General features: G+C 36.6%; 1 protein-coding gene across 13 annotated transcripts in view; it reads left to right on the plus strand.

Annotated features, from left to right (window-relative positions):
• PRRC2C (proline rich coiled-coil 2C) overlaps positions 1-13,819 on the plus strand; it is a 97,942-nt gene that overhangs the window by 26,939 nt on the left and 57,184 nt on the right. For 12 of the 13 annotated variants that reach the window (XM_032591747.1, XM_032591752.1, XM_032591748.1 and 9 more), the window contains exons 4-10: positions 1,450-1,559; positions 2,644-2,769; positions 6,729-6,952; positions 10,511-10,593; positions 11,251-11,384; positions 11,465-11,552; positions 12,835-12,979. In XM_032591747.1, the coding sequence (XP_032447638.1) occupies positions 1,450-1,559; positions 2,644-2,769; positions 6,729-6,952; positions 10,511-10,593; positions 11,251-11,384; positions 11,465-11,552; positions 12,835-12,979 (910 nt within the window). The remainder of the gene's footprint in view (positions 1-1,449; positions 1,560-2,643; positions 2,770-6,728; positions 6,953-10,510; positions 10,594-11,250; positions 11,385-11,464; positions 11,553-12,834; positions 12,980-13,819) is intronic. The other variant, XM_032591749.1, reaches the window with a different exon arrangement.

The raw sequence follows: 13,819 nt of genomic DNA on the forward strand, positions 1-13,819 counted from the left end.
AATCTTTTACATAGCCAACTTTTGGTGAATTTGTTTTTTAAAGAAAGTTTTATTCATTTTTTAAAGTTTATTTATTTTGAGAGAGAGAGCGTGTGTGCACAGGTGAGGAAGGGGCAGAGAAAGGGGAGAGAGAGAATTCCCAGCGGGCTCCGAGCTGTCAGCCCAGAGCCCGATGCAGGGCTCTGTCACTGTGAGATCATGACCTGAGCCAAGATCAAGAGTTGGATGCTTAACCAACTCAACCACCCAGGCTCCCATGATGAATTTGTTTTTGTGAGAATATTTAGGGGCAGTGTTTCCACGTGTCAGTGTAGAACAACAGATGACAGAATTGCTAATCACAACTCTTCTTATGTACCAACCATGTCAGGCGCCCTCAAACCCCCACCATATCTGGCATTCTCCGAATATAATTAGGAGTTAATTCTGTTAAATAATTTCCATGATACTAAGAATTCCTGTCTGCCTGGTTCACTAAAACTATACCTGATGCACATTTTTAAGTGCTCAAGTAATGTTATTTGAACGAATAAAGAATTAGCAAGAAGGCTATGATAGAATTAATAATGACCTTATTCAATGCATGTTTAGCATTCTGTGTTTCAGGGATTATGCAGGGCTCTTAAGTTTATTGAATGACCAAGTGAAGTAGTGGTAATTTGGAAAAATAATACAAGCAATTGGGTACTTGGTGCTTTTTGTCTGTATCTGTTATCAAATTTTTGTATTCCTATTTGGGGAACTTTATATAGTAAATTTGACTTTACTTGGATAAAGCTTGTCAAAGACATTGTTCCCTGTTTCTTAGTTGTAGAATAATTTTGTAGTAGCAAGTTAGTTACGGGTCTCAGTATACCAGAAATATATTGCATCTGTTAAGTTTCTTAACTACTGTCTTTTTTATTTTCAAGCATTAACTCATTATAATTATTGAATAAAACTGTAGATTGTTTAAAGATACCTTTTACTCAAGGGGATGTACCAGGCAGGTTGCTGTTACTGCTTCTGGTAACATTAATAAGTACAGTGGTGAACCTGTTGACTGCCAGATGGAGAGTTTGCTTAGACTTAGCACTGGTCAAGTCCACCAGTCCAGACAGTATGTATGCTATAATGTTATTTCTAATTATATATAAATGTAGACTTTTTCAAAACAGACTTTGGGTAGCTATGCTCAATAATGAATGTTCCTTTTTTTTTTTTTTTTTTTTTTTTTTGCAAAATTAAAAACAAGCTGTCTTCTTGGGTTATTAAAAGATAGACATGAAAGGGGATGAAAATAGCTATACTTTATTTAAAAGAATGCTGCAGAGGAAAAGCATTTGTGGGAAATGCACCTATGAGTAAATATGTAGCCAAAACCATCTATACACAGATTTACTATAAATACAATATTTATTTTATTTGAACATACAATATCTGAAATAATGGATTCATGTTTTTTTTAAGAACACCAGAAGTTCCACCAGCACAGCCAAAACCTGGGGTTGCAGCTCCCCCAGAAGTAGCACCTGCTCCCAAATCTTGGGCCAGTAACAAGCAAGGTGGGCAAGGAGATGGTAAGTGGACATTAGCTGAGGAAACTGGCTAGGTTTGATGGTTACTGAACAGCCATGCAGGAGATAAGGGGTGGATTATTATGTTTTGGCAGGGGTGGAGAACATTGTTGAAGGATATACTCTGGCCCTAAAAAGGGTCTTTTTTTCAGCTCTTGGGGTAGTTAAGTTTCAGTGCCAAAACCCATGTATATGAGCCAATGATAGGAATTTAAAAGGGAGTCTTTAAAATCCCCTCTGTCCCACATTGTTTTATCTTTACCCTAGTACCTTTAGGTCTTTAAGGCATAAAAGGACCCAGACACTGTGTAGGTTGCTATAAACCATATTCATCACCACGTGTGCCCCATTACCTCTTCTATTTCAAACATGCTGCTCCCGATTCCATGGTAGAGAAGAGCTAGACAGTTTCCATAAAGCACAGTAACAGTAATACTCCCCCCACTTAGGAATGATGGACTCCCCAGAAAAATTTAAATTTTCCACTTGCAAACCAGGAAACATCTATAAAGCATTGTATGGGAACCTATCCAGGCCCTTAAACTAATACAATCAGATCTTTTAATTTATAGAAGTGTATAAATACGCAAGCAGGCAGGTAGATAGATGGATGGATGGGTGAATGGGTGACTAGGAAGGTTGCAACCAGTATCTCAGTTGTAAATTCAGTGAAGGCATTTTAGCCTCACAGTGAATAGTTGCAGTGTTTGTTTATATATTCTATTTCAGTAATATTATTTGAACTGATTCTTAGAGTTACTAGTAAAGGAATTTGACTTTTTGAAAATGTGAGGAGTCATAATGAAAGAGAAACAGGAGTGACACTGCTTACTCGCCTCGTCGTCTTTAATGAGTTCTGAACAGTGTCTGGCAGAATCTTTTCTTAAAGTTTTATCTCCTCATGGCTGTTCATTAACTTTCCAAGGGATTCTAATTCTAAATAAACTTTAACGTTTTATGGATATAAACAGTCATCATTGAAAAGTGGAATAATTTATCAGAGAAAAGCAGAGAACTCTACCCTGGGAGGGTGTTTCCATTATCTTGAGTATAAGTGTTACACTTAATGTTTTAAAAAAATCTGTAGGAATCCAGGTGAATAGTCATTTTCAGCAAGAATTTCCCAGCCTACAGGCAGCTGGAGATCAGGAAAAAAAAGAAAAAGAAACGAATGATGACAACTATGGACCTGGACCCAGTTTACGTCCACCAAGTAAGAATACTTTCTATTTAATAAAAATGGTGAATGAGATTATATTTGTGTTTTATTTAATGATCTAATTTCCTGCCCAATATTATTGTTCTATGTGACTTGCCTATTTTGAAAGACAGACAGTAACTGCTATCATTCCGGTGTGGTTTTCACATACACAGCATTCGTAGAACTCAAGACCTCAAGTTTGGGGGTGGGGGTGGGGAGAGAACTTAAGTTTGGAGATGTACATCTTGGGCCTCACACCCAACCCACTAAATCAAAAATCTGCATTTTAACAAGATGCCTGGATGAGTTCTTTGCACATTAATAATGGTCATTTTTACAGTAGTAAAAATTTTGGACCAACCTCCCTAATATGCAAATATTTATTTATAAATTATATATCCATTTATTTACTACTCTATTAACATTCAAGGATCCCTTGTTTTCTGAACTCAAAGCAGAGAACCAAATAAATTTGGATAGTGAGAAATAGTTGTGTACATTATAAAGCAAAAACTAAAAATAGAAATATAAAATCCTTGAGATTTTTAAATGAATTGTATTAATTTCCGATTGTCATTACCAAATATATCAAAGAATTCTGTATACATGGGGAGGTTTTTCTTTTCACTGATGGTTACAAATCTATATTTCTGATAACCTGATATATTTCATATTTCTTATGGCTCATTTCTTGTCTGGTTGGGTAAATCATCTTATTTTTTTTTTTTTTTTAATATATGAAATTTATTGTCAAATTGGTTTCCATACAACACCCAGTGCTCATCCCAAAAGGTGCCCTCCTCAATACCCATCCCCCACCCTCCCCTCCTTCCCACCCCCCATCAACCCTCAGTTTGTTCTCAGTTTTTAACAGTCTCTTATGTTTTGGCTCTCTCCCACTCTAACCTCTTTTTTTTTTTTTTTTTTTTTTCTTTCTTTTTTCCTTCCCTTCCCCCATGGGTTTCTGTTAAGTTTCTTAGGATCTACATAAGAGTGAAACCATATGGTATCTGTCTTTCTCTGTATGGCTTATTTCACTTAGCATCACACTCTCCAGTTCCATCCACGTTGCTACAAAAGGCCATATTTCATTCTTTCTCATTGCCACGTAGTATTCCATTGTGTATATAAACCACAATTTCTTTATCCATTCATCAGTTGATGGACATTTAGGCTCTTTCCATAATTTGGCTATTGTTGAGAGTGCTGCTATAAACATTGGGGTCCAAGTGCCCCTATGCATCAGCACTCCTGTATCCCTTGGGTAAATTCCTAGCAGTGCTATTGCTGGGTCATAGGGTAGGTCTATTTTTAATTTTCTGAGGAACCTCCACACTGCTTTCCAGAGCGGCTGCACCAATTTGCATTCCCACCAACAGTGCAAGAGGGTTCCCGTTTCTCCACATCCTCTCCAGCATCTATAGTCTCCTGATTTGTTCATTTTGGCCACTCTGACTGGCGTGAGGTGATACCTGAGTGTGGTTTTGATTTGTATTTCCCTGATAAGGAGCGACGTTGAACATCTTTTCATCTGCCTGTTGGCCATCTGGATGTCTTCTTTAGAGAAGTGTCTATTCATGTTTTCTGCCCATTTCTTCACTGGATTATTTGTTTTTTGGGTGTGGAGCTTGGTGAGCTCTTTATAGATTTTGGATACTAGCCCTTTGTCCGATACGTCATTTGCAAATATCTTTTCCCATTCCATTGGTTGCCTTTTAGTTTTGTTGGTTGTTTCCTTTGCTGTGCAGAAGCTTTTTATCTTCATAAGGTCCCGGTAATTCACTTTTGCTTTTAATTCCCTTGCCTTTGGGGATGTGTCGAGTAAGAGATTGCTACGGCTGAGGTCAGAGAGGTCTTTTCCTGCTTTCTCCTCTAAGGTTTTGATGGTTTCCTGTCTCACATTCAGGTCCTTTATCCATTTTGAGTTTATTTTTGTGAATGGTGTGAGAAAGTGGTCTAGTTTCAACCTTCTGCATGTTGCTGTCCAGTTCTCCCAGCACCATTTGTTAAAGAGACTGTCTTTTTTCCATTGGATGTTCTTTCCTGCTTTGTCAAAGATGAGTTGGCCATACATTTGTGGGTCTAGTTCTGTGGTTTCTATTCTATTCCATTGGTCTATGTGTCTGTTTTTGTGCCAATACCATGTTGTCTTGATGATGACAGCTTTGTAGTAGAGGCTAAAGTCTGGGATTGTGATGCCTCCTGCTTTGGTCTTCTTCTTCAAAATTCCTTTGGCTATTCGGGGCCTTTTGTGGTTCCATATGAATTTTAGGATTGCTTGTTCTAGTTTCGAGAAGAATGCTGGTGCAATTTTGATTGGGATTGCATTGAATGTGTAGATAGCTTTGGGTAGTATTGACATTTTGACAATATTTATTCTTCCACTCCATGAGCAGGGAATGTCTTTCCATTTCTTTAAGTCTTCTTCAATTACCTTCATGAGCTTTCTATAGTTTTCAGCATACAGATCTTGTACATCTTTGGTTAGATTTATTCCTAGGTATTTTATGCTTCTTGGTGCAATTATGAATGGGATCAATTTCTTTATTTGTCTTTCTGTTGCTTCATTGTTAGTGTATAAGAATGGAACTGATTTCTGTACATTGATTTTGTATCCTGCAACTTTGCTGAATTCATGTATCAGTTCTAGCAGACTTTTGGTGGAGTCTATCGGATTTTCCATGTATAATATCATGTCATCTGCAAAAAGCGAAAGCTTGACTTCATCTTTGCCAATTTTGATGCCTTTGATTTCCTTTTATTGTCTGATTGCTGATGCTAGAACTTCCAGCACTATGTTAAACAACAGTGGTGAGAGTGGGCATCCCTGTCGTGTTCCTGATCTCAGGGAAAAAGCTCTCAGTTTTTCCCCGTTGAGGATGATGTTAGCTGTGGGCTTTTCACAAATGGCTTTTATGATCTTTAAGTATGTTCCTTCTATCCCGAAATCATCTTATTTTTAATTGCTGTTATGTAATTGATGCATTTCTATTAGAAATAGATGTGTTAGCTTTAGTGTTTTCTTGTTCAGTTGATTTTCACCAGTTATCTGTTGCTGAATAATAAATCTGGCACCTTGAAACAAGAAACTGAACCGGACTTAACTTCACACAGTATCTGAGGGTCAGGAATCTGGGAGCTGCTTAGCCAGGAGTTCTAGCTCAGGACCTCTGTCAAGAAAGTTGCAGTGAAGCTATCATCTGATGCTGACTTGACGTGGCTACTGTCCCAAGCTCGCTCACGATGCCTCTTTTGTATGTGGGCTGCTTAGAGTGTTGCTTCCCCGGATAAAGACAGATGTGACTATTCCCACTCAGGATGGAAGCCCAGTTTTTAATAACTTAATCTCATAAGAGACACATCATCACTTTTGCTTTATTCTGTAGGTGACACAGACCAGTTCTGGTACACTGTCAGGGAGGACTACACAGGGTGTGAATACCAGGAGATAGAAATGCATTTTGGACATCTTGGAGGCTACCTACCAAACACTGTAGTCACTGAGTTCCTTGGGCACATGTAACTAGCCATAGTAGACTAAAAACAAATTTGAGCATTACTGTAACTATAGAACTCCCCTTCCCTCAGGGCACCTCAGATCCAACAGTGATTTTAATCTCTATCTCACATATCTGTAAAGCTTAATAGAGAAGTTCTAATATTTTCTTCCCCATCCCCAGTATTTGCTTTGATGGCACCTTCTGAGGTACATCTGCTCTGCTTTGGAAGCCACTGTTTTTGAATACTAAACACCTTGAAAGCATTAGGGCCTAGATTAGATTTTCACTGCTCTTTTAGTGTGTCTTGTTACTTTATTAAATTTAGAAGTGTGCCTATTTTGATTTCACTGTGTTCCATTTTCAGGTTTTTTTCTTATTCCTTTTTTTTTTTCCTTTTAATTTCGGTGCTGAATTCCAAAGTGGTGTTTGTTTCTTTGTTCTAATTGAATTTCTTATCTCTCTCCATACCAGATGTTGCTTGTTGGAGAGATGGTGGGAAGTCTGCTGGCTCACCTTTAACATCTGACCAAGATGAAAAGCCCTCTGGGCAGGATGAAAGCACAGCTGGAACATCAGAACAAAGTGACATCCTCAAAGTGGTGGAAAAGAGGATAGCTTGTGGCCCTCCACAGGCTAAACTGAACGGGCAGCAGCCTGCTCTGGCTTCCCAGTACAGGGCTATGATGCCTCCTTACGTAAGTATCGTCGAAGAAGCAGGCCATTAAATTAGAGGCTTTTGATCTGGGTTCCAAGGAGAGAATTAAAATGGGGAAAAGTTTTGGTTTTTATTTGCATTAACATCTAACTAAAATTTAGCATTTTCCTTGATTTATGAATGCAGGAAATAAATCACAGAGGTATCAGGAGTACCCTAGTTTTTCTCATTAATAGGGATCATAGGTATTTTCATATCACATCATATTGTTTTGGATATAGCAAAATAATTATACTCAGCCACACTTAAAGGTAGTTAGTAGGGGCACCTGGATGGCTCAGTCGGTTAAGCCTCTGGCTTCAGCTCAGGTCATGATCTCATGGTTAGGGAGATCGAGCCCCGCATCCAGCTGTGCCTTGATGCTGTGGAGCCTGTTTGGGATTCTCTTTCTCTCCCTCTCTCTGCCCCTTTCCCTCTCCACTCAAAATAAATAAATAAACTTAAAAAAAAAATAAGTTATTAGACCACATGGGTAGACTCACTGGTTATGTAATGAATCACATACATTACCATATCTCAGATTGGTTTTTTAAACATTGTAGTAACAACATTTTAATATAATTGTTTTCTTTCATAGTACTCTGTGTTTTAGATAATGCTTTTCAAACATTTCTATGAGAAGAAATTCATAGGATTTATCAGACTGCCTACAGGGTTTGTCCATGGCACAAAAAAGTTAATATGTGCTTTGTTCTAAAGTTTTTATTGGTAAACATACTTTATATTTTCTAACTTTTTATTATAGAATATTTTGAACATATGCAAAAACAGAAATAATAGTACAGTGACCCTCCCCCTTATTCCATACCTCCTGTCCATCTTAAGTATTTATCAACTTGTGGTCTGTTTCACCTATTTCCCACCACCTCAGATTACTGAAGCAAATTCCAGATACTTCATTTCATCTATGTGTATTTTATGTTGGATTTTAAAACAGAAAGACCAGGAGGAAAATCCACAATGGCACTATCACACCTAAAAAGAAAGTTTCTAAAAACATCGAGTCAGTGTTCTAATTTCCCTGATTGTCTTATAACTACGATCTAGATAACATCTGTTCTTTGAAATTGGTTCATATTTTTCTTAGGAATCTTCTTATCTTTGGTTACTTCTTATCCTCCCTCTCTTAAGATTTTTTTGGAGCTTATTTGTTACTATTTATTTGTTACCTGTGGAGTTTTTATAGTCTGGATTCTGCCGATTCTATTTTTGTAGTTTTATTTAATATATACTTCTGATCCATATATTCCTATAAATTAAAATTTAGATTTGGTGCCTTTACACATCTGTTTGTTCTCAGCTTCCTATGAAATGTTATGGCAGTTTACATGTGCCCAAGTAAACAAACTAACATTTTTCAGGGGACCATTAGTCTCAAAAAGAATAATAGTCTGGTTCTTACATTTATTATATATATATATATATATATATATAATGTTTGTTTATTTTTGAGAGTGACAGCGCAAGCAGGGGAGGGGCGGAGAGAGAGGGAGACACAAAATCTGAAACAGGCTCCAGGCTCTGAGCTGTCAGCATAGAGCCGGATGCAGGGCTTGAACTCACAAACTATGAGATTATGACCTGAGCCGAAGTCGGACACTTAACCAGCTGAGCCACCTAGGCGCCCTATATTTATTTTTATTATGACTTAATTCCTAAGTATTCGTGTGCTAAATATCCATATTTGTTCATATTTTCTGATTCTTTGTATTATGTAACCATTCTAGGAATGTCTAAATACAATGGCTTGTTAAATTAGTTTTTAATTTGCATGCATGATAAAAATGAGTCTCATATGCTAACCTGGCCTTGAAAAATTATTTACACCAGGCTACTTGTCTCCTGTAGTTTGTAAATTCTGCTTCCAGAGACCCCTGAATTTTCCGGCGTGGGGGTAGAATGGGAGAAGGGAAAGTAAAAGGGGAGAGCATGTGGCCTTTGTGCCCAGTTTCATCAACCATTTTGTTTGAATAATGTCTTCCACTAATTAACAAAAACAAAAAGCTTTTAAAACCATAACTATAGGGGTGCCTGGGTGGCTCAGTTGTTTAAGTGTCACAACTTCAAATCAGGTCATCATCTTGCAGTTCGTGAGTTCAAGCCCCACATCAGGCTCTGTGCTTACAGCTTGGAGCCTGGAGCCTGATTTGGGTTCTCTCTCTCTCTCTCTCTCTCTCTCTCTCTCTCTCTTTCTCTCTCTGCCCCTCCTTGCTTGTGCGTGCGCATGCTCGCTCCATCCTTCTCTCTCTCTCTCTCAAAAATAAACATTAAAAATAATTACTATATATTGAGAATTTAAAGATTGTTTATACAATTAATTTTGTGGCAAATTCCTAAATTTTAAACATTTAATACCACATGAAATTAATCTCTATGCCTGACTAATTAGCAGAAGAGAGATCTAATAAAACTTTACCTATGAACATTTGCCTCCAGCAGTGTTTTCACTAACTTCAGTACAGGATGATGTAACTGAAAATTCTCCAGAGTATTCCCCAGACAAAAAGCTTTCCATTTGAGCTTCAGCTGCTGTGCTTAACTTAATTAACTTTGCTCTAACCCTACTTAGAAATTTCTTCTTTGGACAACATGATCATATAAACATAGCCTTTCTTCAAGTACAAAGTAATTTCTGCACCTAACTTTTTTTTTTTTTTTTTTAAGAAAAGCTAATATGTCTCAGAATATAGATTATATATTTTAAGGTAATACAGTCTGTTTGCCTGCCTCTCTCTTTATCTCTCTTTCTTCCTCTTTTCTTTCTTATAAATATTTTGACCTGGTTATAAGCACCCCTTGACATCTTATCTTCCTTTTCATATCATAAGATAAATCCCTCATGATGTATCTTCATAATCTATCTTATAACTTTTCCTAAACTTAGCTTTCAAATCCAAGTTCCCATAGAGAGCATCATCTTTGGGCCTCAGTTTGTGATGACTATCTATATAATAACTTGAATCAAAATTCACCTATGTCCTACCCATAGAAAATCTCCCAAGTAGCTCCCTACCCACCTCCTCCCTCACTCTCTTGGGTTGTGGATGATATTTTTATCTGAACGGAGTTTCCCTTTACCAAGAAATCTGCCTTCGATAAATCTACTCCTCCATTGCAGTGAAGTCTCACATTGTTTCCTTTCAAATATTTCAACTTGGTTAAGGCTTTGCAATTCTCTGGAGTGCATGCATGTTGTCTTTTTAGGTTTTTTGTGTCAGTATATAATTATTTATGTAATTTTGTTAATGGGATAACAGAAGCTCTTTGTAGGATATGTCCCTAGTTATTACCTTTATTTGTAAAGCCTTGGTGCAAGCAGTAGTCTTACAGATGGCTTATTGTTAAGGGTGAATGATGATTTATATACTAGCCGATAAAACTGATTTTTCACAGTATAGTTTATTTTAACCTTTCTTTCTATAAATTATAATCTCTGGTTTAGGTAGAGTGATCTTTATGTATATATACATATCTTTATGTACACACATATATATATAACTTGGTTAAAAAATTTATCAATTTTGTTTCCTTCATACAGATGTTTCAGCAGTATCCGAGGATGGCTTATCCTCCTCTTCATGGTCCTCTGAGGTTTCCGCCTTCTTTATCTGAAACGAACAAGTAAGGCTATTAAATGATTAAAGTTGCCAAGGCACATACGCTCATTAAGATTTTCTGTAGTTTGAGTGAGTTGTGATGATTGATTCATTATTTTGATCTCACAGTACAATTTCCAGGAGCAAATAATTGACCTTTATAAGACAGAACACAAATGCTTTATTCTTCTAAAACGTTAATTGACATAAGATTCTGAAAACTGGAAATCATCACAAAGATGTGACACTTACATTTATCCCTTTTTCTTTCCATGATATTAATGACCTCCCATTTTCTCCACCCCCCCTTTTTTTGCCAAGCGTAAGACTTGAGCATTTTTCTTAATGATGATTTTTCTTAAAATTCTTCATTTTGATATTAGTGTGTCTTAGCCATATTATTCTTTAACATATTTATTGTATTTTAAATATTTTTGGTGATAAAAAGCCCACTGTCTAATATTAAATACTTACAAAAAAACTGTATCAAATATTGTCCTAAATTTACATATATACATTAGAAATTTCTCATACACATGCCCAGTGCAAAATATTTTGTGTATATCATGGTGTGGAAAACATTAATGTTGAATTAAAATGAAATTCCAGTCTTTTCATATTTACCTAATTTAGAAGCATTAAAACTTTGTATCCTTTCCCCTCATCACCTTTTGTTCATTAGAGGCCTTCGAGGAAGGGGCCCGCCTCCTTCATGGGCCTCTGAGCCTGAACGCCCCTCCATCCTTAGCGCATCAGAACTAAAGGAGCTTGATAAATTTGATAACCTCGATGCTGAAGCTGATGAAGGTTGGGCAGGTAAGAGGCAAAATTAATTAAGCATTTTTAGTTTTTAGATGTTTTTAAACAGTCATTCTAACTTTTCTTTAATTTAATAGGTGCTCAGATGGAAGTAGATTATACAGAACAGCTGAATTTCAGCGATGACGATGAGCAAGGAAGTAGTAGCCCTAAAGAAAATAGCAGGTAAGCTGTTGTGATACCTTCCGCAAGCAACAGTATGAATTCATTGATACAACATCCATTCACGCAGAGAGGCTTCATTAATAGGTATTTATTCTTTTTGTATAAGTTTTCTACATTCTACTCCAAGAATATACTGACTGGGAAGGTGACTAACAAGCCAAAAAAATTTTTTAAAGTACAGCTAATGAAGGAATTAAACTTTGATGTTTCTAAATAAAATACATATTTAGAAAAAAAGATGTTTAGTCGGAGGTACTTAGAAAGACAGCAGCAGGGACCATTTCCAACTTGTTACTTGCTCGAACTGATTCATATTTCCAGAATTGGAGAAAAATAACTTGGGTTACTACAGCGGCTTTAATCAAGTCTTTGATTTTTTTTTTTTTTTTTTTTTTTAATTTCAAGCAGCATTTCAGTTTAGACAATGAGAGCTTTTACTCTCTTCTCTAACATAGGGGCATCACAGTCAGAAATATATGGGTTATGTAACATAAAAATCAGGCTCTTAAAATATAAGGAGCTTGCATGCACATGTTGGTATAGTTTTTTAGCCATGGCGTTATGATACACTCCTGTTTCATGATCAGTTGTGAGCTGCCTGGAACTTGTGATTTTAAAAAATGCCATAGTTTGACTTATCTCTTTCATTAAATCAGAGTAAACTAGAATACAGGTATTAATTAATTATAATTTTTTTGGTTACATTTATTTTTTTTTTTTAATTAAAAAAAAAATGTTTATTTTGAGAGAGAGAGACATGGAGACACAGAATCTGAAGCAGGCTCCAGGCTCTGAGCTGTCAGCATAGAGCTGGACACAAGGCCCAGACTCACAAACTGAGAGATCATGACCTGAGCCAAAGTCGGACCCTTAACCAACTGAGCCACCCAGTCACCCCTGTTTGGTTGCATTTAGATGAGAGAGACTTTTGGGGTGGAGGTGATAGAAAATGGTGGGATTATAATTCATTTGCCAGGTTATATTTCAAGTTGTATGTGCGTATTTGACAACTACTCTACTGTACTTTATACCTTGTGGTGATAAACTGGGCGAGCCCAGTTACTAACACATTAGAGATCTATTAAAGATACACGGTATATGTTTACGGATTGAATGAATTAGCACCACCAGGTCACAAAACGATCTCATTCTTTGATATACTCCCCCTGTCTCACACTAAAACCATAGGAAACAGTCTTTTTTATATAGATAAAATGCTTTTACTTATGGTATAGTCTATCCACTTAACTTTTTTATTTCATCTGGATTTTTGATTCCTCAGTGAGGATCAAGGTTCAAAAGCCTCTGAAAACACTGAAAACCGAAAAGAAGCAGATGAAGCTTGCAACACTAAATCGTCTTCTCAGATACCTGCCCAGCCATCAGTATCAAAAGGTCCCTACGGGAAGGGACCCTCATTTAATCAGGTTTGTTGAACTCAGGATCCTTGTCACTGCATATGCTTTGGTTGAATTAATCTTGTAATTATGAAGTTGGAAGAAGAATTAGGAAAAGGAAACTATATTTTGTCTTGAATAGTTTAGATCTAAACCATAATTTTTTTGCATTTTAACAGGAATTGTCAATATAGTAGCTAAAATTATCAAGTAGAAACTAAAGTTTAACTTCTTTTCCCTTATAACAGCTTGGCCGTATCAAAGTGGAGGGATAAACTGTTTTTCCAAACTAACATTGCTAAGTGGTTTATGCTTTACTAAATAAATACTTGGTAAATCCTAGTCAGTATTCATGTGAAATAGTATGCGGAATAGGGAAATAACACATAAGGAGTAGAGAATTCTATTAAGTGTGAGTCATTTTGAAGAACATTGTTAAAGGAAATATGTGGGTAAACAGATACACTTGATCCTACTTCGAGACATAGCAAAAAATGCATTGTACGCTGGGAATAATAAAGGGCTATCATCCAGAGAGTCACTTAACTCATAATGTACTCAGCATGTATTTGTTGAATTCATATGCAACCTATGGAGGATCTGGTCCCTTCAAGGAGGTAGAAGTAGGTAGTTAACAGTCTCTGTAAAACAAAGAGAAAAGACATCAGACATTGGTTGCAATACAGTGTGATAAGTGGCATGACAGCGTACATAATGAGCTCTTAGAGAATTCTCTGGAAAAGATTTTGCAGAAGACTTGGTACTTGAAGTGAGAATTAGCCAGTAAACAAAGGGAAGAGAGACATTTCAAGCAATGGTAACATGTTCAGAGTAAAGGAGCATGAGAAAGCTTGGCACATTCTAGAAGTC

Source organism: Lynx canadensis, chromosome F1 (assembly GCF_007474595.2).
Source record: "Lynx canadensis isolate LIC74 chromosome F1, mLynCan4.pri.v2, whole genome shotgun sequence".
Taxonomy (NCBI): Eukaryota; Metazoa; Chordata; class Mammalia; order Carnivora; family Felidae; genus Lynx; species Lynx canadensis.